This window comes from Chiloscyllium punctatum, chromosome 34 (genome assembly GCF_047496795.1).
Source record: "Chiloscyllium punctatum isolate Juve2018m chromosome 34, sChiPun1.3, whole genome shotgun sequence".
Classification (NCBI taxonomy): Eukaryota; Metazoa; Chordata; class Chondrichthyes; order Orectolobiformes; family Hemiscylliidae; genus Chiloscyllium; species Chiloscyllium punctatum.
The window spans coordinates 56,636,988-56,664,926 of NC_092772.1; the positions used below are offsets into that span (position 1 = coordinate 56,636,988).

General features: G+C 46.8%; 2 protein-coding genes and 2 non-coding genes across 4 annotated transcripts in view; 3 read left to right on the plus strand and 1 right to left on the minus strand.

The window, feature by feature from the left end:
* LOC140458877 (uncharacterized) overlaps nt 1–2,869 on the minus strand; it is a 62,762-nt gene extending 59,893 nt beyond the window's left edge. The window contains exon 1 of the mRNA XM_072553610.1: nt 2,673–2,869. Coding sequence (XP_072409711.1) covers nt 2,673–2,751 — 79 coding nt within the window. The 5' untranslated portion in view covers nt 2,752–2,869. The remainder of the gene's footprint in view (nt 1–2,672) is intronic.
* A 6,448-nt stretch (nt 2,870–9,317) lies between these two features.
* Nucleotides 9,318–27,939, plus strand: part of LOC140458880 (uncharacterized) — a 52,583-nt gene continuing 33,961 nt past the window's right edge. The window contains exon 1 of the mRNA XM_072553615.1: nt 9,318–9,387. The gene's annotated coding sequence lies outside the window, so the exon portion shown is untranslated. The remainder of the gene's footprint in view (nt 9,388–27,939) is intronic.
* trnak-cuu (transfer RNA lysine (anticodon CUU)) lies at nt 14,185–14,257 on the plus strand. The gene has a single exon. It is a non-coding gene; the product is annotated as a tRNA-Lys (tRNA).
* On the plus strand, nt 24,290–24,362 carry trnak-cuu (transfer RNA lysine (anticodon CUU)). Its single transcript has one exon. It is a non-coding gene; the product is annotated as a tRNA-Lys (tRNA).

Below are 27,939 nucleotides of genomic sequence, written 5' to 3' on the forward strand. Positions count from 1 at the left end.
AACCCCCTGTTTTCACTCCATCCCCCATCACCAATCCCCTGTTTTCACTCCATCCCCCATCACCAACCCCCTGTTTTCACTCCATCCCCCATCACCAATCCCCTGTTTTCACTCCATCCCCCATCACCAATCCCCTGTTTTCACTCCATCCCCCATCACCAACCCCCTGTTTTCACTCCATCCCCCATCACCAATCCCCTGTTTTCACTCCATCCCCCATCACCAATCCCCTGTTTTCACTCCATCCCCCATCACCAACCCCCTGTTTTCACTCCATCCCCCATCCCTCCACACCCCATTTCTATCCAATGCCCCCTCTCCATTTATCCTGCTCCCAGCACATTTCCAGGCAGTACATGCCACACCCTAACAATTTGCTGGGTGGGAACATTTTTTCCTTAATTTTCCCAACCCCTCCCTCATTCCGTTTATACCTCACTTGAAATCTTTGCCCCTCCCGTTCCCTTTCTCATTCGTGTTCCTTTTCCAAGCGAGGACAGCTTCTCTGTATCATCTCTCTCCAGCCCCCTCCCCCTTCTCCTTTGTGATTTTGAAAACCTTGCTGGATCTCCCTCTCTCAGCCTTCTCCTCTCCCAGGGCGAACAGTCCCCATTTTTTTCAATCAATCCTTATTGCCGGAGTTTCTCATCCCTGGGACCCTTATTGTAAATCATTTCTGCACTCTCTCAGTCTCTCTGTCTGCCTGTCTGTCTGTCTCTCTCTCTCTCTGTCTCTTTCTCCCTCTCTGTCTTTCTCTGTCTCCCTCTCTCTCTCTCCCTCCCTATCTTCCTGTCTCTTTCTCTCGCTCGTTCTGTCTCATTGTCACTCTCTCTCTCTCACTGTTTCTCTCTCTGTCTCCCCTCCCTCTGTCACTCTGTCACTGTCGCTCTTTGTTAGTCTCACTTTCCAGCTCTTTTTATCTCTCTCTGTCCCTCTCTCTCTGTCTCTCTCTCTCTCTCTCTCTCACGCTCTCTTTCTTTCTCTCTCTCAGTCCCTCTCCCTGTCTCACTCTCTCTCTCTCCGTCTCCCCAGTATGGTCCCATCTTCCCTATAATGTGGTGCCCGCACTGTACACAATACTCCAGCTCAGGTCTAACGAGTGACTTGCACAAGTTCGGCATCATCTCCCTGCTCTCAGATTCGGCACCCCTAGGACAATTCTGGGCAATCCAAGATGGAGGATGGGAAAAAAATTGTGAGTATAAGAGCTGCTCCTTTTTTCAGATATTGTAGGTGATTTCCTCAAATTCCAGGAGCAGCACTTACTGTTTTATATTCCATTGCATTGTTTTGGAACTTTGGAAAGAAAAGAAGTCAAAACAACGGCACTTTTAAAAGAGAGAAAGACAAAGAGAGAAAGCACATGATATAAAATGATGAGGGACATGGATAGGACAAATAGACAAAGTATTTTCCCTTGGGTGGGGGAGTCCAGAAGTAGAGGGCATAGGTTTAGGGTGAGAGGGGCAAGATATAAAAGGGACCTAAGGGGCAACTTTTTCACACAGAGGGTGGTACGTGTATGGAATGAGCTGCCAGAGGAAGTGGTGGACTCTGGTACAATTACAACATTTAAAAGGCATCTGGATGGGTACATGAATCGAAAGAGTTTATAGGGATATGGACCAAGTGCTGACAAATGGGACTAGATTAGATTCGGGTATCTGGTCGCTATGGACGAGGTTTGGACCGAAGGATGAAATGTGCTGTACATCTCTATGACTCGATGAATAAATCCAAGGGTGCTGTGTGCTTTAGTGACTGCTGTCTCTCAGTCTGTCCTACCGTACACCCAGTCAACCTGACTGTTTAGTCCACCAAATCTGCTCCAGTTTTCAATTGGATCACAACTGACCTGATCATCTTGCACTCCCCCCACCTCCCAGCCTGATTTCTCTTCTTGATTATCTCAGATATACTCACCGACCCAACCTTAACAGCCTTCTATGGAAAAGAATTCCACAGATTCCCCTCCCCCCTCGGAGAGGAGCCATCCCTCCCCATCTCTGTCTTCCCCCTTATTCACAAACAATGTCCCTTTGGTCCCAGACTCTCCCACACTGTGAGGGGAAACAAAGCTCTCTCCCTCATTTACTCTCAAATCAAGTCATCTGAAAGTCTTCAATCAGGTCACCTCTCACTCTTCCAGTCTCCAATGAGAACTGACTCAAACTCTCCCTCATCAGACAGTCTCTCTGTACCTGCAATCGGCGGAGTGAACCTACTCTGTACTGCCTCCGATGCCCAGTCTATCTTTTCTTGGATACAAGGCCATAATATTCCTCACCGTATCCCAGCTCTGGTCTGACTCGTGCCTTGAAGTGTTTTAGAAAAGCCTTCCAACTTTTTTACCCTATTCCCTTTGAAACAAAGACCATTTGCCTTCCTGTGACCCACTGAACTGGATCCTAGCATTTTCTGTGACTCACAGATGTGGTCTCCACTAAATCCCCCTGAGCCTGTGGCTTTCCGCGGTCGTTCTCCGATGCAATAATCTTCTGCTCCTCTCTTCCTCCTGCCAAAGTGAGTCCCCTCATGTCTCACAGTTATTAAACCCCACAGTAGCCACTACCTCCATGTTAAATGGCCCGGCAGATTTCGAACAGGGATCTGGAGATCCGCGGCCAGGATTTTGACCAGGAAGCAACTGAGCACATGAGGGAGTCACTCACCCATCGCCTGGAGGAGGAGGAGGAGGAGGAGGAGCTGGGTGCCGCTCATGGTAACCTTCACCCCGAGGGGACCACGCATTCTCGCTTTCCTCTTTCTCTCTCCCTGATGTGAGGGAGATGAAACTGCGATGCGTGAAACCACTAGCTTCTGAGGAACATACAGTTTCGACTCCGGGGAAAAACGTCTTGGATTCTTGTGACATCCCATGTGATCTATTCTCTTCCCATTCCGCACGTGCCTGTCCCTTCAGCAGCAGTTCCACACCACAATTAATCTGAGGAGGCTGTGTCTTTTATTAACTGCACTCTCTCTCTCTCTCTCTCTCTCGATCTCTCTCCCCCTCCACCCCGGTTCCCCCCAACCAGCCTCTGTCCTTCAATAATCTGTGCACACATTGCCCCAGCTCTCTCTGCAACACACCACTTTTCCAATCTTAGCCTGCATCTTGTGTTATTTAGCAATATGACTGGCAGGGAGGATGAGAGTTTTAGACACTCAAACACAGTCCAACCTCAGGGCGAGAGCGAGAGATCGAGAAGGAGAGTATTCAAGGGTGACCTCAGCCAGTACGGGAATTGAAACTGTTGGTGTCGTGCTGCATTGCAAAGCAGCTGTCCAGGCAACTGAGTGAACTCAGTCCCTAACTAACACACACACACTCAAAAACACACACAGTCACACACAGACAAAAACATTCACACATACACACACACACACTCAGAAACACACATACACTTAGACACACATTCCCACTTACACACTCACACAGTCACACACTCTCACCCACACATACACTCATATGCACACACATACACATACACATGCACTCACCCATACACACACTCACCCACACATACACACACACTTACACAAACTCACCTACACACTCTCAGACTGACACACATATGCATCAAAGTGGTTAGCACTACTACCTCACAGTGCCAGGGACCCGGGTTCAATTCCACTCACGTGAACTGTCTGTGTGAAGTCTGCACACTCTCCCTGTGTCTGTGTGGGTTTCCTCCGGGTGCTCCGGTTTCCTCCCACGGTCCAAAGAGGGACTGAGTTCACTCAGTTGCCGGGTTCAATTCCACCCACGTGAACTGTCTGTGTGAAATTTGCACATTCTCCCCGTGTCTGTGTGGGTTTCCTCCGGGTGCTCCGGTTTCCTCCCACGGTCCAAAGATGTGCAGGTTGGGGTGGATTGGCCATGGGAAATACAGCGTTACAGAGATAGGGTGAGGGGGTTGGATTTGGGTGAGCCATTCTGCAGAGGGATCAGTATGGACTTTATGGGCCAAATGGCCTGATCCCACACTATCAGAATTCCGTGATTATGTAAGTCACACAAACGTAGACACACACACACACACAAATGGTTACATTCAAGCACTCACATATACACCGATTCACACTGATGTGCACACTCACACCCTTATACAAACATATTGTTGAAAGAGGAGAAAGTGAGGACTTGAAAGACCCTTTGTTGACAGACCAATGAGGAAGAGCTTGTAATATCACAGGGAGAGGCCGGAGGTTTAGAGGGGGATTTGAAGTAATGATTTGCACCCGGAGGCTGGTGGGGTCCGGAATGCACTGCCTGGGAGTGGAGTTGAGGGGGTAAACCTCCCAAACTTTACAAAGTACTTGGATGATCACTCAAAGGGTCAGAACATTCGAGGCTGCGGAGTGTGGGAAAGTGGGTTCGGTGTAGATTTAGAGTACTGACTCAATGGGCCGAGGGGCTTGTTCTGGACTTTCCGAATGAGGAGTCATTAAGGCCATTCCATGGGTTGACTTCAACGGGCTGAACTGGAATAGCCACGGCACAGATGTGAATAGGAAGAGGAAGTTGAGTGAGGAAGACCAATGGTCAGGAAGCAGAACCGGATGGTACTGGCAGCTTTGCAGAGTCAGTGTTTTCGGAATTCAGATGGAGGCTACTGCAAGTCAAGGGATCATGAATGACCCTGAATGTGTCCCCAGAGGGATATAGGAGGTGTTCACCGGGTTTAAAAAGTGGCATCTCTGGTCTAGTCATCGAGAGAGGGGCCTATGGTGGTGGTCTCGAGCTTAACTGTTGATCCTGGAGGACAATAAAGCCACAACAGAAGCAGAAATAGACCATTCAGCCCATCAGCTTCATAATTCTATCATGGCTTACATGTTTCTCAACCCCATTCTAGCCCTCTTGAAATGAATGCTAACACTGCATCAACTGCCAACTGCACCTGCACGTCAACCTTAAGAGAAATCTAAGTCCCTTTGTGCTTCCGACTTCTGAAGTCTTTCCTCATTTAGAAAATAGTCTACACCTCTATTCTTCCTCCCAAAGTGTAACCTCCCCGGACCCCCTCAAAGACCTTCCTTGGATACGGGGCCCAAAACAGCTCACAATATTCCAAACGCGGTCTGACCAGAACCTTATGGAGCATCACCAGTACATTCCTGCTCATGTATTCCAGCCCTCCCAAAATAGCTTTCAAAAGTGTCCTAAAACATACGGGGGCTACTGGAGTAGGATCGGACAGATGGACAGACAAGCCTATATACTCTTGTACAAATTAACAATAGCTAGCAAGGTTTAAGAGATGTACCCTGCCAACTACTGGGAGTTATCAACCATTCTTTCCACTGTTGGCATCTTGGGGTTCAGGTATGTAGTCCTTTGAAATTGGAGTCACAGATAGACAGGATGGAAGAAGGTGTTTGGTACACTTGCCTTTATTGGTCAGTGCATTGAGTTGAGCTGTCAGTTTGCAGCTGTAGAGGACATTAGTTAGGCCACTTTTGGAATATTGTGTAAATTGTGGTCTCCTGTTATAGGAAGATGTTGTTAAACTTGAAAGTGTTCAGAAAAGATTTGCAGGGCTTTTGCAGGGCTGCGGGAGGGTTTGAGCTATGGGTGAGGCTGAATAGGTCGGGGCTAATTTCAATGGAGCATTGAAGGCTAAGTGGGGGGTGACCTTATAGAGATTTATAAGATCATGGATAAGGTGAATAGACAAGGTCTTTTCCCCAGAGTACGGGATCCAAAACTGGAGGTGTAAGGTGAAAGGGGAAAGATTTAAAAGGGACCTGAGGGGCAACTTTTTCACACAGAGGGTGTTGCGTGTATGGAATGAGCTGCCAGAGGATGTGGTGGAGGCTGGTAGAGTTACAGCATTTAAAAGGCATCTGGATGGGTATATGAATAGGAAGGGTTTGGAGGGATATGGGCCAAGTGCTGGCAAATGGGACTAGATTAATTTAGGATGTGTGGTCGGCATGGATGAGTTGGACCAAAGGGTCTGTTTCCATGCTGTACATCTCTATGACTCTAGAGAAGGTGAGGGTTTGAACTCAGGACCCCTCAATATTGAGGCAAGGAATACTCCCACTGTGGCACAAGGCACTTGAAGCTTACTGGTTTATAATTTATTGCTGTCTATGACGGTCATATTGAAAGAAGATTAGCCTTTGGGGAGCCAGGGATTAATTTAAAAATAAAAACCACCGGTGATTAATTTAAAATAAAAAGTGGCAGCGTAGAGTCACTTCTCCAGAGTCTTTCAGCTGACCGTCTGTATCATTGCCACGCTGACAATATTCTTGCATCATTGTCACTCTCTCTCCTCTATATTTAGAAAAACAGTCATTGCACATTCCTGGCAAAATATTAAGAATGATTATGAAAAAAACCTTTATGCAACCCCATGCCTTATTTCTCTGCCTTCATTTTTTGCAGAATTCAATATCGACCATTCACTTGAATACGCTTCACACAGTTCTGATTTAATTCAGGAAAATATCTTAACCTTTTGCGCTCTTCGGTTCAATCCAATCTCTTTCTGGTCTGAGGGAATAACCCTCTCAAAATCTCCAACATTTCTGAGATCAAGCCTTCCCTGTTGCTTTTCGTCCCCACACAGAGGCACAATTAGTAAGTGTGCAGATGACACCAACTGTGGACAGTAAAGATGATGATCTAAGGTTACAAAGCAAGCTTGATCGATTGGGTCAATGGACTGAGGAGTGGCAGGTGGAGGTTAATTTGGAGAAATGTTAAGTATTGCATTTTGGTAAAAGAAACAAGGGTGGGACTTACACAGTGACAGTTACGTTCTCGCCTGGTATTGTAGGACACAGAAAGCTAGGGGATCAGGCACATAATTCTTTGAAGTATGCATCACAAGGTGGTTAAGAAAGTGTTTAGCACATTTGCCTCCATTGCTCAGGAATTTGGAGGTCATGTTGAGAACGTTGGTGAGGCCTCTTCTGGAACACTGTGTGCGGGTCTGGTCACCCTGTTATAAGAAAGATATTATTAAGTTAGAGAGGATTCAAAAGAGATTTACCAAGATGTTGCTGGGGATGGAGGTTTGTGTTGTAAGGAGATTCTTTTCACCAAAGTGTAGGAGGTTGAAGGGTGACCTTATAGAGGTTAATTAAACCATGAGGGGTGTAAAGCAAAGGTCAGGTGTCTTTTCCTTAGGATGGGGGACTTCTAGACTAGAGGGCGTATTTTTATGGTCAGAGGAGAAAGATTTAAAAGGGACCCGAGAGGCAACTACTTTCACACAGAGAGTGGTTGATATGTGGAACAAACTTCCTGAGGAAGTGGTAGATGTGGGTACACTTATAATGTTTAGAAGATGTGAATAGGAAAGGTTTGGAGGGATATGAGCCAGGAGCAAGCAGGCAGGTGGGACTAGTTGAGCTTGGGAACATGGTCAGCGTGGACTGGGTCTGTTCCGAAGCTGTGTGACTGAATGATTAAGCTGAAGGTAGTGGTCCAGGGAGTGATTTTCTGACTGGAATTCATAATGAGTGGAATCCCACAGGGCTCAGTGTTGGGGGAACCATGCTGTTTGTGGCTTATACAAAGGATTTGGACTGGAATGTGGGAGGCTTGCTCAATCAGTTATGATGTGGAAATTGGCGGGGTGGCATGAAGTGAGGAAGATAGCCTTGTGCCAAGGAGGGTATAGACAGGGCTGGTCAGACTGGGCCGATCAGGGGGCAGGTGGATATGGATAAGGGCGAAGTTATGCTCTTGGGCAGGCTAAACAAGGCAAGGGAAGTCATGATGCACAGTCGGAGCCCGGGAAGCTCTGAGGATCAATGGGGTCTTGTTGTCCACCGGTCCCTGAAGGACTCGGGAACAGGTGGATAAAATGGTTAAGAAGGCTTGTGGGGGACACTTGCCTTTATTAGCTGAGAGTTTAAGAGCAGAGAGGTGATGTGAACTGTAGAACATGTCGGTGAGGCCACAAAGCAAGAGTATCGTGTGGAATCCACATTCTAGGAGGGAGGTCAGGATGTGGTGTTGGACTGGGGTTCTCAAAGTTAAAAATCACACAACACTGGATTATAGTGCAACAGGTTCATTTGGAAGCACAAGCTGTCAGAGTGCTGCTCCTTCATCAGGAACTGCTTCACTAGCTTTCTGACGAAGGAGCAGCGCTCATAAGCTTGTACTTCCAAATAAACCTTTTGGACTAATATCTGGTGTTGTGTGATGTTTAACCAGGAGGGAGGTGACAGCATTGGGAGAGGGTGCAGAGGGAGATTTACCAGGATGTTGCCTTGTGAGGGGGCTGGGGCGTTTCAGTGATGGAAAGTGATTAGATAGACTGGGGGTTGTTTTCCTTCGAGCAGGGGAGATTCAGAGAGAGAGGGGGTGGTTGGGGAGGGTCATGACAGAGATGTATAAAATGATGAGGGAGGCACAGATAGGGTAGATGAGAAGGAACAGTGGATCAGTGGTTAGCACTGCTGCCTCACCACACCAGGGACCCGGGTTCAATTCCAGCCTTAGGTGACTGTCTGAGGAGTTTGCACCTTCTCCCTGTGTCTGTGTGGGTTTCCTCCAGGTGCTCCAGTTTCCTCCCACAGTCCAAAGCTGTGCAGGTTAGGGTGGATTGGCCATGGGAAATTGTCCCATAGTGTCCAGGGATGTGTAGGTTAGGTGCATTAGTCAGGGGTAAATATAGGGTAGGGGAATGGTTCTGGGTGGGTCACTCTTCAGAGGACTTGTTGGGCTGAAGGGCCTGTTTCTACACTGTAGAGATTCTGTGAATTTCTATGAAGTTTCCTCTTTGATGCAGGGAATCAATGACCGGGGTGGGTGAAAGATTGAAGGAAGGGGGCAAGAGGTTTCGATAATGTTTTCACCCAGAGGGCCTTGAACTCATTGCCTGTAAGGGTGGGACCGGCCAAAACCCTCATCACATTGGAGAAAGATTTCAATGGGCATTCGTGATGCCAAGGCTGGGTTGGGGTTTGGAGAGTAGTAAGGTGGTTGTTTCTGACTTGCACGGACTCAATGGGTCAAAGGGCCTGTTTCCACACTGCAGACCTGTCAAAATGTACAGTACCAAATGAGGCAATTCAGTCCCTCTTAGCGTGGTGTCTCGAAACAGGTCAGCCATGATGGAATGGTGGAGCAGCCTAGATGGGCTGAATGGCCTAATTCTGCTCCTGTACATTACCACTGGTGTAAGTGTTCGGTCATGGTGAAGCATGATGAATTAATTTTGCATGTTTCTCTCTCTCTGTCTGCTGCACAAGTTGGGGTGTCACAGACATACACATCGATTACAGACGAGTTGGCGGATCTGATTGGGGTCAAGCTAGAATTCCAAGGTCCAGGAAGACACCAAAACTTGAGGAAACTGCCATCAAGGCACAGTGGGGAAAGACCACTGTCTTGAGGTCTTCCTGCTGAAGGTAAATAGGGATCCGCTCAGTTATCAAACCCTCTTAGTGCCTCAAGTGCATGTAACTATAGTTCTTGTACGTGTAAGAGATGTCTATGAGTTGCTTGGATAGAGTTTGTTTCCTTCATATGCTACTGTACAGAACTGAACTGTTTATGGCTATGCATATATTCAAAGATATTTATGTTTAATGTATATTTTTTAACTATAAAAATGTAAGAAGAGCATGGACATCCTCCACCTCCACTGACTAATAGACACCAACGAACAAGTGTACACAAGGTAGCAATTCCCCTAAAACCTTGGAATAATTTCAACAAAGATTAACATTTCCACAGCACCATTTGTGGCCAAAGTGTCCCACAGTGATTTGTAGCCAATGAAATACTACAATGAATTCAGGTGTTCTGAACTCGAGTCTTCCTAAAACTACAATGAAATCAGAAAATGACACTAATTCAGCTGTTAAATTTCCCAGAGGAAGAGGTGAGGGAGGGGGTTTAGAGCAGAACCACATATTTGACAAAAAAAAATTCAGTGGAAGCCAATTCCCACGTGGGTGCTCATAGCTCACACCTTTGGTTTGGAGCAAGTGAGTGAGTGAAAGGAGATGTTGTTTAATGTCAGAATAAGTGCAACCAGGCAGAGCGAAAGAGATGGTGACGGAGACTAGAGGGAACCTGGCAGTGACAGGGAATGGAGTTTGGGATGTAATGTCATAGAGTCATAGAGATGTACAGCACGGAAACAGACCCTTCGGTCCAACTCGTCCATGCCAACCAGATATCCCAACCCAATCTAGTCCCACCTGCCAGCACCCGACCCATATCCCTCCAAACCCTTCCTATTCATATACCCATCCAAATGCCTCTTAAATGTTGTAATTGTACCAGCCTCCACCACTTCCTCTGGCAGCTCATTCCATACACGTACCACCCTCTACGTGAAAAAGCTGCCCCTTAGGTCTCTTTTATATCTTTCCCCTCTCACCCTAAACAAATGTGACATAAAAATTATATTTGGGATAACTGAAACTCTCACATTCTCTTCCTCTCTGCAAACATCTACACTCCCAGTCACCAGGAACACCAACTGGATGTTCAAACCCAGCCACCTCCTGAGATTCCCACAATCATTGATCCCAGTCTTTAGCCAATTCCATTCACTCCAATTCATAGTCAGGGACTTACTGCCTGACAGCCCCTTTGTTCATGCAGTGACTAGCAGAGTCAATAAACATCAGAATGTAGACCCACTAATATCAGCATCAGCTTCTCTTTAATCACAGCTTGGAGCAAAAAGTACAGGTAGAAAAGTTACAACTATCGGGGCAGAAATACAGATATATCCATAATTAATTTTTACAACAAATGCAATTATATAGAAAAATCACATTTAAACATGGATGACACCTCTGTATGATATAAGTACAAATAACCAGAACAGAAATACAAGTGTATCAATATAAAATATTTACAGAATTCTATATACAGACATCAATACCAGGATCCCTTGAATCACACTCTGGCACACAGTACACAGAAAAGGAACTGTACATGAGAGATTCACAACATACAAATGATTGAATTGTTAAGTGGGGTCCTGGCAGCATCACCCACACTGAGAACAAGTTAATAATGTCATCAGGAACTAACTGATGTTCCTAGTCATTTGCCACAGTACTGGGCTGACTGCCCCAGCCACTCCGAGCCGGGCTCAGTGCAGTGGAAACTCAGTCAGTGCTGGACAGCCCCGTTCCCCAGAAGGTTTTGTTCTCCAGCCACTCCATCCTGATGCTCAGGTGCTGTTGGTACAAGGCTCCATGCTTCACCCAAAATGGTAACCCCTGTCAGAGGATCTATTCGTGATTTTTGATTGCTAGTGCATTGTTTTTGGTCACAATTCCGAGGGGAAAGAGAAACCAGCAGAGTACAGGTTCGAAGAATCCAACACTTTGGACACATGTGTAAAGGAGCTGTTCAGGAGCACAGACACATGAAGTGACCCTCAACATCCTGGGGACCAATGGCAGCTGGAAAATGGGTGACAGGAGCTGCACGGTGATGGAGCACAGAGTGTAGAGGAGAGGAGGCTTATTGGGGAGGCAATGGGCAAGAGCTGGACACTGCACAGGAGCTGTGCTGACTGACAGAGGGAGGGCCAGAGCAGAGAGTGAGAGAAACCCTGCGATAGTTCCCCCTCCCACAGTGAGGAAAGGCAGGGAAGCATAGAGATGTGGATATTGAGGGAAACAAGGCAATCTAAGATGGACTTCTGAGTGAATCCTGGATGGTTTGATGGAACAGACACAAGGAAAGTGAGGAGAGGCAGAGGGACACAGAGGGAGGAGAAACACTGACAGAGGTTTAGGTGAGGAGTTACAGAGCTTCCAAGCCAGGCAGCTGAAGGCACAGCCACCAATGGGGCAGCAATGGAAATATCAGGGAGACAGGAGCACAGAGATCTGAGGGCTGTACAGCTGAAGGTGGTTACACATAGGGAGGGCTGAGGCCACGGAGGGATTGGGAAAAAAGATGGGAATGTTCAAATCTGTCCATCTCAGTCTGAAACAGATTTAACAATGGAGCATCCACACCCACATGAAGAAAATTTCAACCTGGGCAGCGGGAGACACCAGAACCTGCCCCGTCCACAAGATGGAGTAGCAGACGTAGGCCATTCGGCCAATCGATCAATTAGTCTATGGCTGATCTGAAAACGACCAACCCCTGTGTTTTTCATGTAGCCTGTGGTAAAGAATTCCACAGAATCACTTCCTCAGAATAGATTCCTCTCCACCTCTGTCTTAATAAGACCCCTCAGAATGTTCTGTTTCAATAAGATCACTTCTCCTTCTGAACTCCAGTGAGTACAGATCCAGTTATCCCTGAATTCTGTCTAATGAAGGAAACTGAGACAGTACATAGCCCTCCAGATTGGGTCTCACCCCTATCCTCTCGAAACTGCAGTAACATCTCCTTCCTCTGACCCACTGACAATCAAGGCCACCATCCCACCTCCCTCCCTCATTTCATACATGTTAAGTTGGTGATTTATCTACAAATTCCTGAATTACATTCACTAGCCTTTCACACTAAAAACACCATTTTTTTCAAAGTGGATACTTCACACTTCCCACGTTATTATTGTCCCAAACATTTCTCCAGCATATCCCTGTTTGCAGCCTCTGTATCCTCCTCACAGCTTACTTTCCCACTGAGCTTTGTCTCAGCAGCAAACTGGGACAATCCCACTCTATCCCCCCATCTCAGTCACTGATATAGATTGTGAGTCACTGAGGTCCCAGCACTGATCCTTGCAGCACCAGTTACATCCTGACAACTGACAATGACCCTTTTGTTCCTGCTCTGTTCCTGTCCATTAACCAATCCACAATCCATGCTATATTACCCCCCAATCCCCTGGGCACTCATCTTGTACAACAACCTATTGTGTGGCACCTTCTCAAATACCTCCTGAAATTCCCAATATGTGCCCCATCCTCTGGTTCTCCAGTGGGATAATATTTGCTCCTTTCCAATCCACGGGGACTGTTCAGCAGCGAGAGGATGACAAGCTGGAAGTGACTGGATGCTGCTGCTCAATGACAGGCTGGATTGAAGCATCCTCACAGCTCAGGGAATGGACAGGGACAGAGCTCAGCAACATTTCACACAATGTTATACAAAGATCAAATGGTTACCATGGAAATAGTGGAACATTCCAGAACTCACCATCTTTGTGGCTTTAGGACAATGTAACCCACAATTCCAACAAAAACAGCACCAATCCCAGCAGCAAATCCCAATCCAACTCTTCTTCTAGTTGTGACTCCAGGACCTAGAGACATAATGAAGCCATTAACAGACTGGGACACACAAACAAAACTAACAGCAGAGACCTTCAGCACCTAGTTTCAGAACCAGCCCCAGTCCAAACAGATCCCTGGGTAATTCTAGTCTTGGAGGAATGTGGGAGGTTAGATCCCAATATTCACACACACACAGCAGACCACCCCACAGCTCCTTGCACACACACACACACACACCCACCCCCACAATGGGATGGATACGTGCTTTCCCATAGAGAGAACTGGGCACCGACCAGCAGCAGTTTCCCTTCAATTAAATACAACAGCTGTTAAAATTATTTTAATTTTATGATTTTCCTGTGGAGATGTTGACAGCGTTGAAAGGCAAGTGTTTCAACAATGTTCAATGTTATACTGCACTGCCTTTAATCCAGCGTCACTCCCTCCAGACTGTATCTCACTGTGCCCTCACCCCTGATGGGACAGGACATACCCAGGGATGGTGATCGGGGAGTCTGGGATGTTGTGTTATTTCTGTCAGTGTGACTATGTCCCACAGTTTGCCAAGTTGGACCCCAGTCCCCAGATGTTAGTGAGGGGGACTTTACAGGGTCAGCTGGGCTGGCTGTGACATTGCTGTGTCCTGATGCGATGCCTGGCTCACATTCAGTTTTTTTAATTTGTTTTTTTAATGTTTTCCCCACACTACTGTCTAACTGCGGTAGGGCTTATTTTTCCCCAGCATCCATGGTGTGTGTGTGTGTATGCAGGTGTGAGACACAGTGAGAGACACAAGGTGCACGAATCTTTATTCAATTGCCACCACCAGGATTAAAGGAAACACCCGAGTGGCCAGTGACAAGCACTGCCCTTCACACCAAAGGGCAATATTGTGTGATCAAACAGTGAAGGGGAGGGTAGGGATTAAATCACAATAGAGTTGGACAGGGAAATCACACTCCACTCCCTGCGGTGCCCACCTCTCCCTGATTACGAGCCCGGGTAGCTCAGTCGGTAGAGCATCAGACTCTTAATCTGAGGGTCCAGGGTTCAAGTTCCTGCTCGGGCGGGTCGCTTTTAAATCGCACTGCCACGGGACAACAGCGAAGGCGCAGTGCAGTGCTAGCAAATCAGACTCAATGGCCCTCACATTGTGGCGGTGGGAAGCAAGCACAGGGCGGTTTTGCCTGCATTTCCGAACTGTCGCAGTTGCTGCCATACCCGCGGAACGCGTGGCTTCTGTTTGAATTGATCTCTTATATGGGCGGCACGGTGGCACAGTGGTTAGCACTGCTGCCTCACATCGTCAGGGACTCTGGTTCAATTCCCGCCTCAGGTGACTCTGTGTGGAGTTTGCACATTCTCCCATGTCTGCGTGGGTTTCCTCCGGGTGCTCTGGTTTCCTCCCACAATCCAAAAATGTGCAGGTTAGGTAAACTGGCCATGCTAAATTGCCCGTAGTGTTCGGTGAAGGGGTAAATGTAGGGGAATGGGTCTGGGTTGGTTACACTTCGGCGGGTTGGTGTGGACTTGTTGGGCCGAGGGGCCTGTTTCAACACTATAAGTAATATAATTACCTCAAGGGTGTTGGTGGACACCGCGTGCTCCTTCTCCAAGGACACCCAGGCTCTAACATAACCCCGGAAGAGGGGCAGGCAGTCGGCCCTAACGACCCCCTCCACTGCCTGGACCTGTTTATGGCCAGTTTTGGCCAGGCTCAGGAGCCCATTCAGTTTTATTGTGGATTTTCCTGTCTCGGGGTTTGGTACAAACTGATTGATGTGCTCAGACAATTAAAGCAGGCAGTTAAACCTCCCCCAGGTTAATGTGGGACTGGAGTCACAGATCAGACTGGGTAAGGACGGCAGGTTCCCTTCCCTAAAGGGACATGAGGGAACAAGTTGGGGTTTTACAGCAATCCAACAGCTTCATGGTCACTTTTATTGGGAATAATTTTCTATTTCCAGGTTTCTATTGAATACACTGGCTTGAAAATCTAAAACCCCAATACCAGATTTTGAAGAAGCTCTGATCTATAACTCTGCTTTCCTTTCTGTGGAAGGTGTAAAGCTCAGATTTGTAGTATTTATAATGACAATTTCCTGACAGTATACTCAACACATGGAACCAAGTAAACCTCAACGTGAGAAAATTCCCTTTCTCCCTTGGACTAGGTGGAAGGCCAGGTTACACCAGGATGAATATTACTCTCCACTGTCTTCACTCCCAATCCCAGTTTCCCAACAGGAGGGTCTCGTTCACACAGAACAGAGACTCTCCACACAGAATTCCAGAAACACTAATGCTAATGGAGGCAGGAATTCTCAGAGTTCTGTATCTGAGGGACATGAAGGGGAGTCTCAGAAACAGAACAATTCGAGGGAGTTTAAGGACCAGTTCCAGGTAACAGTGACCCACACCACTCACTCTCAGATTCGTTCTTTGGTAAAATAGCACACAGCATTTCAAACCTTCCAATGTTCCTCCCTGTCTATCCAGCATGATCCAGTGTAAGAGCTGAAAGCACATGCAGTAGTTTAGAAACAGATTTACCTGGTACAGGTGTGTTTGACGGGGGCGGGGACTCCCTCTGATTGACACCCACTGACGGGGGCGGGGACCCCGTCTGATTGACAGGTTCGGGAACTCCCTCTGATTGACATGCGCGGAGACACCCTCTGATTGACTGGGGCGGGGACTCCCTCTGATTGACGAGGGCGGGGACTCCCTGGAGAGATGGGGGCGGGGACTCCCTCTGATTGACAGGTACGGGAACTCCCGCTGATTGACATGCGCGGAGACACCCTCTGATTGACTGGGGCGGGGACTCCCTCTGATTGACACCCACTGACGGGGGCGGGGACTGTGTCTGATTGATAGGAGGCTGGGCCTGATGAACACATGCACCAGCAGCAGGAGTGGGCCATTTGGCCCTTTGTCAGGAGTTGACCCAGACATTGAGTCCTCCCACCCTTTGATGCTGCCAGGATTGCTGTGTTTTTCCAGCTTCCTGCTTGGCTACTTTGATTCCAGTATCTGTAGATCTTTTTTTTTGTCTCTAACCTTTATTTTGAGGCTGTATCCCCTTTTGTTCTAGTTTCACCCACCAGTGGAAACAACCTCCCTGCTTCTATCCTATCTATTCACTTCATAATTTAATATGTCTCTACAAGATACCTCCTCTTTCTTCTAAAGTCCACTTAATTGCTCCTCGTAGGCCAACGCTCCCAATACTCTCCACTGTCTTCACTCCCAATCCCAGTTTCCCAACAGGAGGGTCTCATTCACAAAACAGAGACTCTCCACACAGAATTCCAGAAACACTAATGCTAATGAAAGCAGGAATTCTCAGAGTTCTGTATCTGAGGGACATGAAGGGGAGTCTCAGAAACAGAAAGAACAATTCTAAGGAGTTTAAGGACCAGTTCCAGGTAACAGTGACCCACACCACTCACTCTCAGATTCATTCTTTGATAAAATATCTCTCAGCATTTCAAACCTCCCTGTCTATCCAGCATGATCAAATGTAAGAGCTGAAAACACATGCAGTAGTTTAGAAACAGATTTACCTGATAACAGGTGTGTTCGGTCCAGGTGTAGGAGCTTGCTCTAAAGAAAACATCATGTGTTTAGTACGGTGTGTGAAACAAACTGCAGAAATGTTCAAATACTCTCGACTAGTCAATTTAACAATGAATGTGCCATCTCAGGTCAGAGATGAAACAATAGCTGAAATATAGACCTCTCACCTGTCACAGAGATTGACTTGAACAACTTTCTCCCAGTGAAGTTGATCTCCCATCTTGCTGTAAATCTGACAGTCGTACTCATCCTGGTCTGTCTCCCTGAGGTCAGAGATCAGAACTGACCAGTTGCCTTGTTCCAGTTGATCTTTAAACAGGTTTGTTCTGTTTCTGAACCGTGGGTCTTGTTCCCTCAAATCATCGCTCCCATTGACAAACTGGTGTAAAAAATCATATTTGAGTGTTCCCCAGATAACCAGTAAATCAGAAACTGGGACATTCCCTTTGTCGGTACAGGGCAGCACAACCTGCTCCCCAAGGAACCCAGAAACTGGGAAGGCGAGTCATCTGGAAAAGATTGGAAGTATTTGTCCAGTATTCACTGCTACTACATTATATCCCAATCCCATACCCAGTCCTATTCACAGCTTCTAAAATTATAATCTGCACTTTCAAATTACTTCAAAATAAAATTAGATACTGTGATAGGTGACAACTGAGGATTAACTGACTTGGTCTGTGGATTAAAATAAATAGCCACCAACTCAAACAGACAAAATAACCCATTCTACAAAAGGTGTCACTCCCCACCTCCTGAAACCTATCTTCTTTCCCTCCACCATTAACCTGTCACACTTGGCACCTCCCCTGCTGGACTGAGGAAAGACTGGTCGGGGACTGTCTCGATGGTGTGAAGTCAAACACAGTGGATATCCAAAGAGACTTGGGGGTTCAAGTGGATAGATATTTAAAATGGCAAGACCAGGAAATAACGAGAAGTAATGGAGTTCTAGTCTTTAAATCCAGAGGACTGGAGTACACGAATACAGACATTATGCTTAGACCCCACTTGGAATATTGTGAGCAAATCTGGGAACCGCAACGTAGGAAGGATAGATTTTCCTTGGAAAGAATACAAATGGTCGGTTTACGAGAATGATACCAGGACTAGAGAGATGACACAAATTATGTCTTTTCTCTAGAACTTCAAAAGATTGAGGTGATGTGATTGACATCTTTAAGATGTTAACAGAGGGGATTGTAAAATTTCTCATACGCCTGAACCCAGTGCTTAGTACTCAATCCCAATCCCACAATACCAGACTGTCCCATCCCTCCGTTGCCACATGTTGCTCAGGGTCCAGATGCCAGTGTTCCCATTCCAGGGGTTAATCTGAAGACATGAAGTGCCTTCTTGACAGCTCTCTCTCATGATCACGGTGTGTAATGTGAACTTGCAGTTCACACAACACCTTAAAGCAAGAGGAATTCCTGATTCCCCCACCCCCAGCCTTTGATCACAGCTGAAATGTTCCAGTACACTCAGCACTGACCTGAAACAGCAGCAACAAGGGGAGTAGTTTCTGTGAGCTGGATCCCTGCAACAAGAAAACACAGTGAGTCCCTTTATAACCGATTCTTCTTTGTACCCCCTCCTTGCACCCTTGTTGTTAAACTTGAAAGTGTTCAGAAAAGATTTGCAGGGCTTTTGCAGGGATGCAGGAGGGTTTGAGCTATGGGTGAGGCTGAATAGGTCGGGGCTAATTTCAATGGAGCATTGAAGGCTAAGGGGGGGGGTGACCTTATAGAGATTTATAACATCATGGATAAGGTGAATACACAAGGTCTTTTCCCCAGAGTACGGGATCCAAAACTGGAGGTGTAAGGTGAAAGGGGAAAGATTTAAAAGGGACCTGAGGGGCAACCTTTTCACACAGAGGGTGTTGCGTGTATGGAATGAGCTGCCAGAGGATGTGGCGGAGGCTGATAGAGTTACAGCATTTAAAAGGCATCTGGATGGGTATATGAATAGGAAGGGTTTGGAGGGATATGGGCCAAGTGCTGGCAAATGGGACTAGATTAATTTAGGATGTGTGGTTGGCATGGATGAGTTGGACCAAAGGATCTGTTTCCATGCTGTACATCTCTATGACTCTAGAGAAGGTGAGGGTTTGAACTCAGGACCCCTCAATATTGAGGCAAGGAATACTCCCACTGTGGCACAAGGCACTTGAAGCTTACTGGTTTATAATTTATTGCTGTCTATGACGGTCATATTGAAAGAAGATTAGCCTTTGGGGAGCCAGGGATTAATTTAAAAATAAAAACCACTGGGGATTAATTTAAAATAAGAAGTGGCAGCTTAGAGTCACTTCTCCAGAGTCTCTCAGCTGACCGTCTGTATCATTGCCACGCTGACAATATTCTTGCATCATTGTCACTCTCTCTCCTCTATATTTAGAAAAACAGTCATTGCACGTTCCTGGCAAAATATTAAGAATGATTATGAAAAAAACCTTTATACAACCCCATGCCTTATTTCTCTGCCTTCATTTTTTGCAGAATTCAATATCGACCATTCACTTGAATACGCTTCACACAGTTCTGATTTAATTCAGGAAAATATCTCAACCTTTTGCACTCTTCGGTTCAATCTAATCTCTTTCTGGTCTGAGGGAATAACCCTCTCAAAATCTCCAACATTTCTGAGATCAAGCCTTCCCTGTTGCTTTTCGTCCCCACACAGAGGCACAATTAGTAAGTGTGCAGATGACACCAACTGTGGACAATAAAGATGATGATCTAAGGTTACAAAGCAAGCTTGATCGATTGGGTCAATGGACTGAGGAGTGGCAGGTGGAGGTTAATTTGGAGAAATGTTAAGTATTGCATTTTGGTAAAAGAAACAAGGGTGGGACTTACACAGTGACAGTTACGTTCTTGCCTAGTATTGTAGGACACAGAAAGCTAGGGGATCAGGCACATAATTCTTTGAAGTATGCATCACAAGTTGGTTAAGAAAGTGTTTAGCACATTTGCCTCCATTGCTCAGGAATTTGGAGGTCATGTTGAGAACGTTGGTGAGGCCTCTTCTGGAACACTGTGTGCGCGTCTGGTCACCCTGTTATAAGAAAGATATTATTAAGTTAGAGAGGATTCAAAAGAGATTTACCAAGATGTTGCTGGGGATGGAGGTTTGTGTTGTAAGGAGACTCTTCTCACCAAAGTGTAGGAGGTTGAAGGGTGACCTTATAGAGGTTAATTAAACCATGAGGGGTGTAAAGCAAAGGTCAGGTGTCTTTTCCCTAGGATGGGGACTTCTAGACTAGGGGGCGTATTTTTATGGTCAGAGGAGAAAGATTTAAAAGGGACCTGAGAGGCAACTACTTTCACACAGAGAGTGGTTGATATGTGGAACAAACTTCCTGAGGAAGTGGTAGATGTGGGTACACTTATAATGTTTAGAAGATGTGAATAGGAAAGGTTTGGAGGGATATGAGCCAGGAGCAAGCAGGCAGGTGGGACTAGTTGAGCTTGGGAACATGGTCGGCGTGGACTGGGTCTGTTCCGAAGCTGTGTGACTGAATGATTAAGCTGAAGGTAGTGGTCCAGGGGGTGATTTTCTGACTGGAATTCCATAATGAGTGGAATCCCACAGGGCTCAGTGTTGGGGGATCCTCTGGCAGCTCATTCCATACATGTACCACCCTCTGCGTGAAAAAGCTGCCCCTTTTATATCTTTCCCCTCTCACCCTAAACAAAATGTGACATAAAAATTATATTTGGGATAACTGAAACTCTCACATTCTCTCCCTCTCTGCAAACATCTACACTCCCAGTCACCAGGAACACCTACTGGATGTTCAAACCCAGCCTCCTCCTGAGATTCCCACAATCACTGATCCCAGTCTTTAGCCAATTCCATTCACTCCAATTCATAGTCAGGGACTTACTGCCTGACAGCCCCTCTGTTCATGCAGTGACCAGCAGAGTCAATAAACATCAGACTGTAGACCCACTAATATCAGCATCAGCTTCTCTTAAATCACAGCTTGGAGCAAAAAGTACAGGTAGAAAAGTTACAAGTATCAGGGCAGAAATACAGATATATCCATAATTAATTTTTACAACAAATGCAATTATATAGAAAAATCACATTTAAACGTGGATGACACCTCTGTACGATATAAGTACAAATAACCAGAACAGAAATACAAGTGTATCAATATAAAATATTTACAGAATTCTATATACAGACATCAATACCAGGATCCCTTGAATCACACTCTGGCACACAGTACACAGAAAAGGAACTGTACATGAGAGATTCACAACATACAAATGATTGAATTGTTAAGTGGGGTCTTGGCAGCATCACCCACACTGAGAACAAGTTAATAATGTCATCAGGAACTAACTGATGTTCTTAGTCATTTGCCACAGTACTGGGCTGACTGCCCCAGCCACTCCGAGCCAGGCTCAGTGCAGTGGAAACTCAGTCAGTGCTGGACAGCCCTGTTCCCCAGAAGGTTTTGTTCTCCAGCCACTCCATCCTGATGCTCAGGTGCTGTTGGTACAAGGCTCCATGCTTCACCCAAAATGGTAACCCCTGTCAGAGGATCTATTCGTGATTTTTGATTGCTAGTGCATTGTTTTTGGTCACAATTCCGAGGGGAAAGAGAAACCAGCAGAGTACAGGTTCGAAGAATCCAACACTTTGGACACATGTGTAAAGGAGCTGTTCAGGAGCACAGACACATGAAGTGACGCTCAACATCCTGGGGACCAATGGCAGCTGGAAAATGGGTGACAGGAGCTGCACGGTGATGGAGCACAGAGTGTAGAGGAGAGGAGGCTTATTGGGGAGGCAATGGGCAAGAGCTGGACACTGCACAGGAGCTGTGCTGACTGACAGAGGGAGGGCCAGAGCAGAGAGTGAGAGAAACCCTGCGATAGTTCCCCCTCCCACAGTGAGGAAACGCAGGGAAGCATAGAGATGTGGATATTGAGGGAAACAAGGCAATCTAAGATGGACTTCTGAGTGAATCCTGGATGGTTTGATGGAACAGACACAAGGAAAGTGAGGAGAGGCAGAGGGACACAGAGGGAGGAGAAACACTGACAAAGAGGTTTAGGTGAGGAATTACAGAGCTTCCGAGCCAGGCAGCTGAAGGCACAGCCACCAATGGGGCAGCAATGGAAATATCAGGGAGACAGGAGCACAGAGATCTGAGGGCTGTACAGCTGAAGGTGGTTACACATAGGGAGGGCTGAGGCCACGGAGGGATTGGGAAAAAAGATGGGAATGTTCAAATCTGTCCATCTCAGTCTGAAACAGATTTAACAATGGAGCATCCACACCCACATGAAGAAAATTTCAACCTGGGCAGCGGGAGACACCAGAACCTGCCCCGTCCACAAGATGGAGTAGCAGACGTAGGCCATTCGGCCAATCGATCAATTAGTCTATGGCTGATCTGAAAACGACCAACCCCTGTGTTTTTCGTGTAGCCTGTGGTAAAGAATTCCACAGAATCACTTCCTCAGAATAGATTCCTCTCCACCTCTGTCTTAATAAGACCCCTCAGAATGTTCTGTTTCAATAAGATCACTTCTCCTTCTGAACTCCAGTGAGTACAGATCCATTTATCCCAGGATTCTGTCTAATGAAGGAAACTGAGACAGTACATAGCCCTCCAGGTTGGGTCTCACCCCTATCCTCTCGAAACTGCAGTAACATCTCCTTCCTCTGACCCACTGACAATCAAGGCCACCATCCCACCTCCCTCCCTCATTTCATACATGTTAAGTTGGTGATTTATCTACAAATTCCTGAATTACATTCACTAGCCTTTCACACTAAAAACACCATTTTTTTCAAAGTGGATACTTCACACTTCCCACGTTATTATTGTCCCAAACATTTCTCCAGCATATCCCTGTTTGCAGCCTCTGTATCCTCCTCACAGCTTACTTTCCCACTGAGCTTTGTCTCAGCAGCAAACTGGGACAATCCCACTCTATTCCCCCATCTCAGTCACTGATATAGATTGTGAGTCACTGAGGTCCCAGCACTGATCCTTGCAGCACCAGTTACATCCTGACAACTGACAATGACCCTTTTGTTCCTGCTCTGTTCCTGTCCATTAACCAATCCTCAATCCATGCTATATTACCCCCCAGTCCCCTGGGCCCTCATCTTGTACAACAACCTATTGTGTGGCACCTTCCCAAATACCTCCTGAAATTCCCAATATGTGCCCCATCCTCTGGTTCTCCAGTGGGATAATATTTGCTCCTTTCCAATCCACGGGGACTGTTCAGCAGCGAGAGGATGACAAGCTGGAAGTGACTGGATGCTGCTGCTCAATGACAGGCTGGATTGAAGCATCCTCACAGCTCAGGGAATGGACAGGGACAGAGCTCAGCAACATTTCACACAATGTTATACAAAGATCAAAGGGTTACCATGGAAATAGTGGAACGTTCCAGAACTCACCATCTTTGTGGCTTTAGGACAATGTAACCCACAATTCCAACAACAAAAACAGCACCAATCCCAGCAGCAAATCCCAATCCAACTCTTCTTCTAGTTGTGACTCCAGGACCTAGAGACAGAGTGAAGCCATTAACAGACTGGGACACACAAACAAAACTAACAGCAGAGACCTTCAGCACCTCGTGTTTCAGAACCAGCCCCAGTACAAACAGATCCCTAGGTAATTCTAGTCCTGGAGGGATGTGGGAGGTTAGATCCCAATATTCACACACACAGCAGACCACCCCACAGCTCCTTGCACACACACACACACACACCCACCCCCACAATGGGATGGATACATGCTTTCCCATAGAGAGAACTGGACACTGACCAGCAGCAGTTTCCCTTCAATTAAATACAACAGCTGTTGAAATTATTTTAATTTTATGATTTTCCTGTGGAGAAGTTGACAGCATTGAAAGGCAAGTGTTTCAACAATGTTCAATGTTATACTGCACTGCCTTTAATCCAGGGTCACTCCCTCCAGACTGTATCTCACTGTGCCCTCACCCCTGATGGGACAGGACATACCCAGGGATGGTGATCGGGGAGTCTGGGATGTTGTGTTATTTCTGTCAGTGTGACTATGTCCCACAGTCTGCCAAGTTGGACCCTAGTCCCCAGATGTTAGTGAGGGGGACTTTACAGGGTCAGCTGGGCTGGCTGTGACATTGCTGTGTCCTGATGCGATGCCTGGCTCACATTCAGTTTTTTTTTTATTTGTTTTTTTAATGTTTTCCCCACACTACTGTCTAACTGCGGTAGGGCTTATTTTTCCCCAGCATCCATGGTGTGTGTGTGTGTATGCAGGTGTGAGACACAGTGAGAGACACAAGGTGCACGAATCTTTATTCAATTGCCACCACCAGGATTAAAGGAAACACCCGAGTGGCCAGTGACAAGCACTGCCCTTCACACCAAAGGGCAATATTGTGTGATCAAACAGTGAAGGGGAGGGTAGGGATTAAATCACAATAGAGTTGGACAGGGAAATCACACTCCACTCCCTGCGGTGCCCACCTCTCCCTGATTACGAGCCCGGGTAGCTCAGTCGGTAGAGCATCAGACTCTTAATCTGAGGGTCCAGGGTTCAAGTTCCTGCTCGGGCGGGTCGCTTTTAAATCGCACTGCCACGGGACAACAGCGAAGGCGCAGTGCAGTGCTAGCAAATCAGACTCAATGGCCCTCACATTGTGGCGGTGGGAAGCAAGCACAGGGCGGTTTTGCCTGCATTTCCGAACTGTCGCAGTTGCTGCCATACCCGCGGAACGCGTGGCTTCTGTTTGAATTGATCTCTTATATGGGCGGCACGGTGGCACAGTGGTTAGCACTGCTGCCTCACATCGTCAGGGACTCTGGTTCAATTCCCGCCTCAGGTGACTCTGTGTGGAGTTTGCACATTCTCCCATGTCTGCGTGGGTTTCCTCCGGGTGCTCTGGTTTCCTCCCACAATCCAAAAATGTGCAGGTTAGGTAAACTGGCCATGCTAAATTGCCCGTAGTGTTCGGTGAAGGGGTAAATGTAGGGGAATGGGTCTGGGTTGGTTACACTTCGGCGGGTTGGTGTGGACTTGTTGGGCCGAGGGGCCTGTTTCAACACTATAAGTAATATAATTACCTCAAGGGTGTTGGTGGACACCGCGTGCTCCTTCTCCAAGGACACCCAGGCTCTAACATAACCCCGGAAGAGGGGCAGGCAGTCGGCCCTAACGACCCCCTCCACTGCCTGGACCTGTTTATGGCCAGTTTTGGCCAGGCTCAGGAGCCCATTCAGTTTTATTGTGGATTTTCCTGTCTCGGGGTTTGGTACAAACTGATTGATGTGCTCAGACAATTAAAGCAGGCAGTTAAACCTCCCCCAGGTTAATGTGGGACTGGAGTCACAGATCAGACTGGGTAAGGACGGCAGGTTCCCTTCCCTAAAGGGACATGAGGGAACAAGTTGGGGTTTTACAGCAATCCAACAGCTTCATGGTCACTTTTATTGGGAATAATTTTCTATTTCCAGGTTTCTATTGAATACACTGGCTTGAAAATCTAAAACCCCAATACCAGATTTTGAAGAAGCTCTGATCTATAACTCTGCTTTCCTTTCTGTGGAAGGTGTAAAGCTCAGATTTGTAGTATTTATAATGACAATTTCCTGACAGTATACTCAACACATGGAACCAAGTAAACCTCAACGTGAGAAAATTCCCTTTCTCCCTTGGACTAGGTGGAAGGCCAGGTTACACCAGGATGAATATTACTCTCCACTGTCTTCACTCCCAATCCCAGTTTCCCAACAGGAGGGTCTCGTTCACACAGAACAGAGACTCTCCACACAGAATTCCAGAAACACTAATGCTAATGGAGGCAGGAATTCTCAGAGTTCTGTATCTGAGGGACATGAAGGGGAGTCTCAGAAACAGAACAATTCGAGGGAGTTTAAGGACCAGTTCCAGGTAACAGTGACCCACACCACTCACTCTCAGATTCGTTCTTTGGTAAAATAGCACACAGCATTTCAAACCTTCCAATGTTCCTCCCTGTCTATCCAGCATGATCCAGTGTAAGAGCTGAAAGCACATGCAGTAGTTTAGAAACAGATTTACCTGGTACAGGTGTGTTTGACGGGGGCGGGGACTCCCTCTGATTGACACCCACTGACGGGGGCGGGGACCCCGTCTGATTGACAGGTTCGGGAACTCCCTCTGATTGACATGCGCGGAGACACCCTCTGATTGACTGGGGCGGGGACTCCCTCTGATTGACGAGGGCGGGGACTCCCTGGAGAGATGGGGGCGGGGACTCCCTCTGATTGACAGGTACGGGAACTCCCGCTGATTGACATGCGCGGAGACACCCTCTGATTGACTGGGGCGGGGACTCCCTCTGATTGACTGGGGCGGGGACTCCCTCTGATTGACACCCACTGACGGGGGCGGGGACTGTGTCTGATTGATAGGAGGCTGGGCCTGATGAACACATGCACCAGCAGCAGGAGTGGGCCATTTGGCCCTTTGTCAGGATTTGACCCAGACATTGAGTCCTCCCACCCTTTGATGCTGCCAGGATTGCTGTGTTTTTCCAGCTTCCTGCTTGGCTACTTTGATTCCAGTATCTGTAGATCTTTTTTTTTGTCTCTAACCTTTATTTTGAGGCTGTATCCCCTTTTGTTCTAGTTTCACCCACCAGTGGAAACAACCTCCCTGCTTCTATCCTATCTATTCACTTCATAATTTAATATGTCTCTACAAGATACCTCCTCTTTCTTCTAAAGTCCACTTAATTGCTCCTCGTAGGCCAACGCTCTCAACTCTGGTATCAACCAATTGAACCTCTTTTGCATCTCTCCAGTGCCAATAAATCCTTTCTTAAGTAAGGAGACCAAAACTATCGATGACTCAAGGTGTGACCTCACCAGCTCCCTAAACAGCTGCAGCATAACTGCCCTGTTTTTAAACTCCAATATTCTATTTGCCTTCATAATTTTTAAAAATTCATTTGTGGGACTTGGGCGTCACTGGCTGGCCAGCGTTGATAGCCCATCCCTATTTGCCGTGGAGAAGGTAGTGGGGATCTGCCTTCTTGAATCGCTGCAGTTCACTTGCTGTAGGTTGACCCACCAATACCAGTGGGAGGGAATTCCAGGAATGTGACCCAAGGACTGTGAAGGGATAAGCGGTATGTTTCCAAGTCAGAGTGGTGAGTGGCTTGGAGGGCAACTTGCAGGTGGTAGTGTTCCAAAGTAACTGCTGCCCTTGTCCTTCTAGACAGAAGTGGTCATGGGTTTGGAAGGTGCTGTCGAAGGATCTTTGGTGAATTTCTGCAGTGCATCTTGTAAATAGTACACACTACTGCTACTGAGCACCGGTGGTGGAGGGATTAAATGTTTGTAGATGTGGTACCAATCAAGCAGATTGCTTTATCCTGGATGGTGTCAAATTGCTTGAGTGTTGTTGGAACTGCACGCATCCAGGCAAGTGGGAAGTATTCCATCACACTCCTTACTTGTGCCTTGTAGATGGTGGTTTGACTTTGGGGTGTCAAGAGGTGAGTTATTCACTGCAGTATCCCTAGTCTCCGACCTGCTCTTATAGCCACTGTGTTTATGTGGTGAGTCCAGTTGAGTTTCTGATCAACCCCAAGGATGTTGACAGTGGGGGAATTCAGTGATGGTAATACCGTTGAATGTCAAGGGGCGGTGGTTAGAATTACCTGCCGCCTATAACAACCAACTTTGTATGGTTCATGCACAAGGTCACCCAGGTCCACCTACACAGCAGCATGCTGTAATTTTTCACAATTTAAATATAATCTTTTTTGCTGTCATTCCAACAAATGGAAGACCTCACATTTACCAACATTGACTCCAACTGCCAGACCCTTGCCCACTCACTTGACCTATCTATATTCCTCTGTAGACACATTCAGTGTCCTCTGCTCAACCACTCACCTTAGTGTCATTTGTGAATCCCTGAGGCACACTATTAACACTGATCGCCAACCAGAAAAAATTCATTTATGCCCTCTCATAGAGTCATAGAGATATACAGCATGAAAACAGACCCTTTGTCCGTCATCCAGATATCCGAACCTTATCGAGTCCCATTTGCCAGCGCGTGGCCAATATCCCTCTATACTCTTCCTATTCATATGCCCATCCTGTTGCCTTTTAAATGCTGTCATTGTACCAGCCTCCATC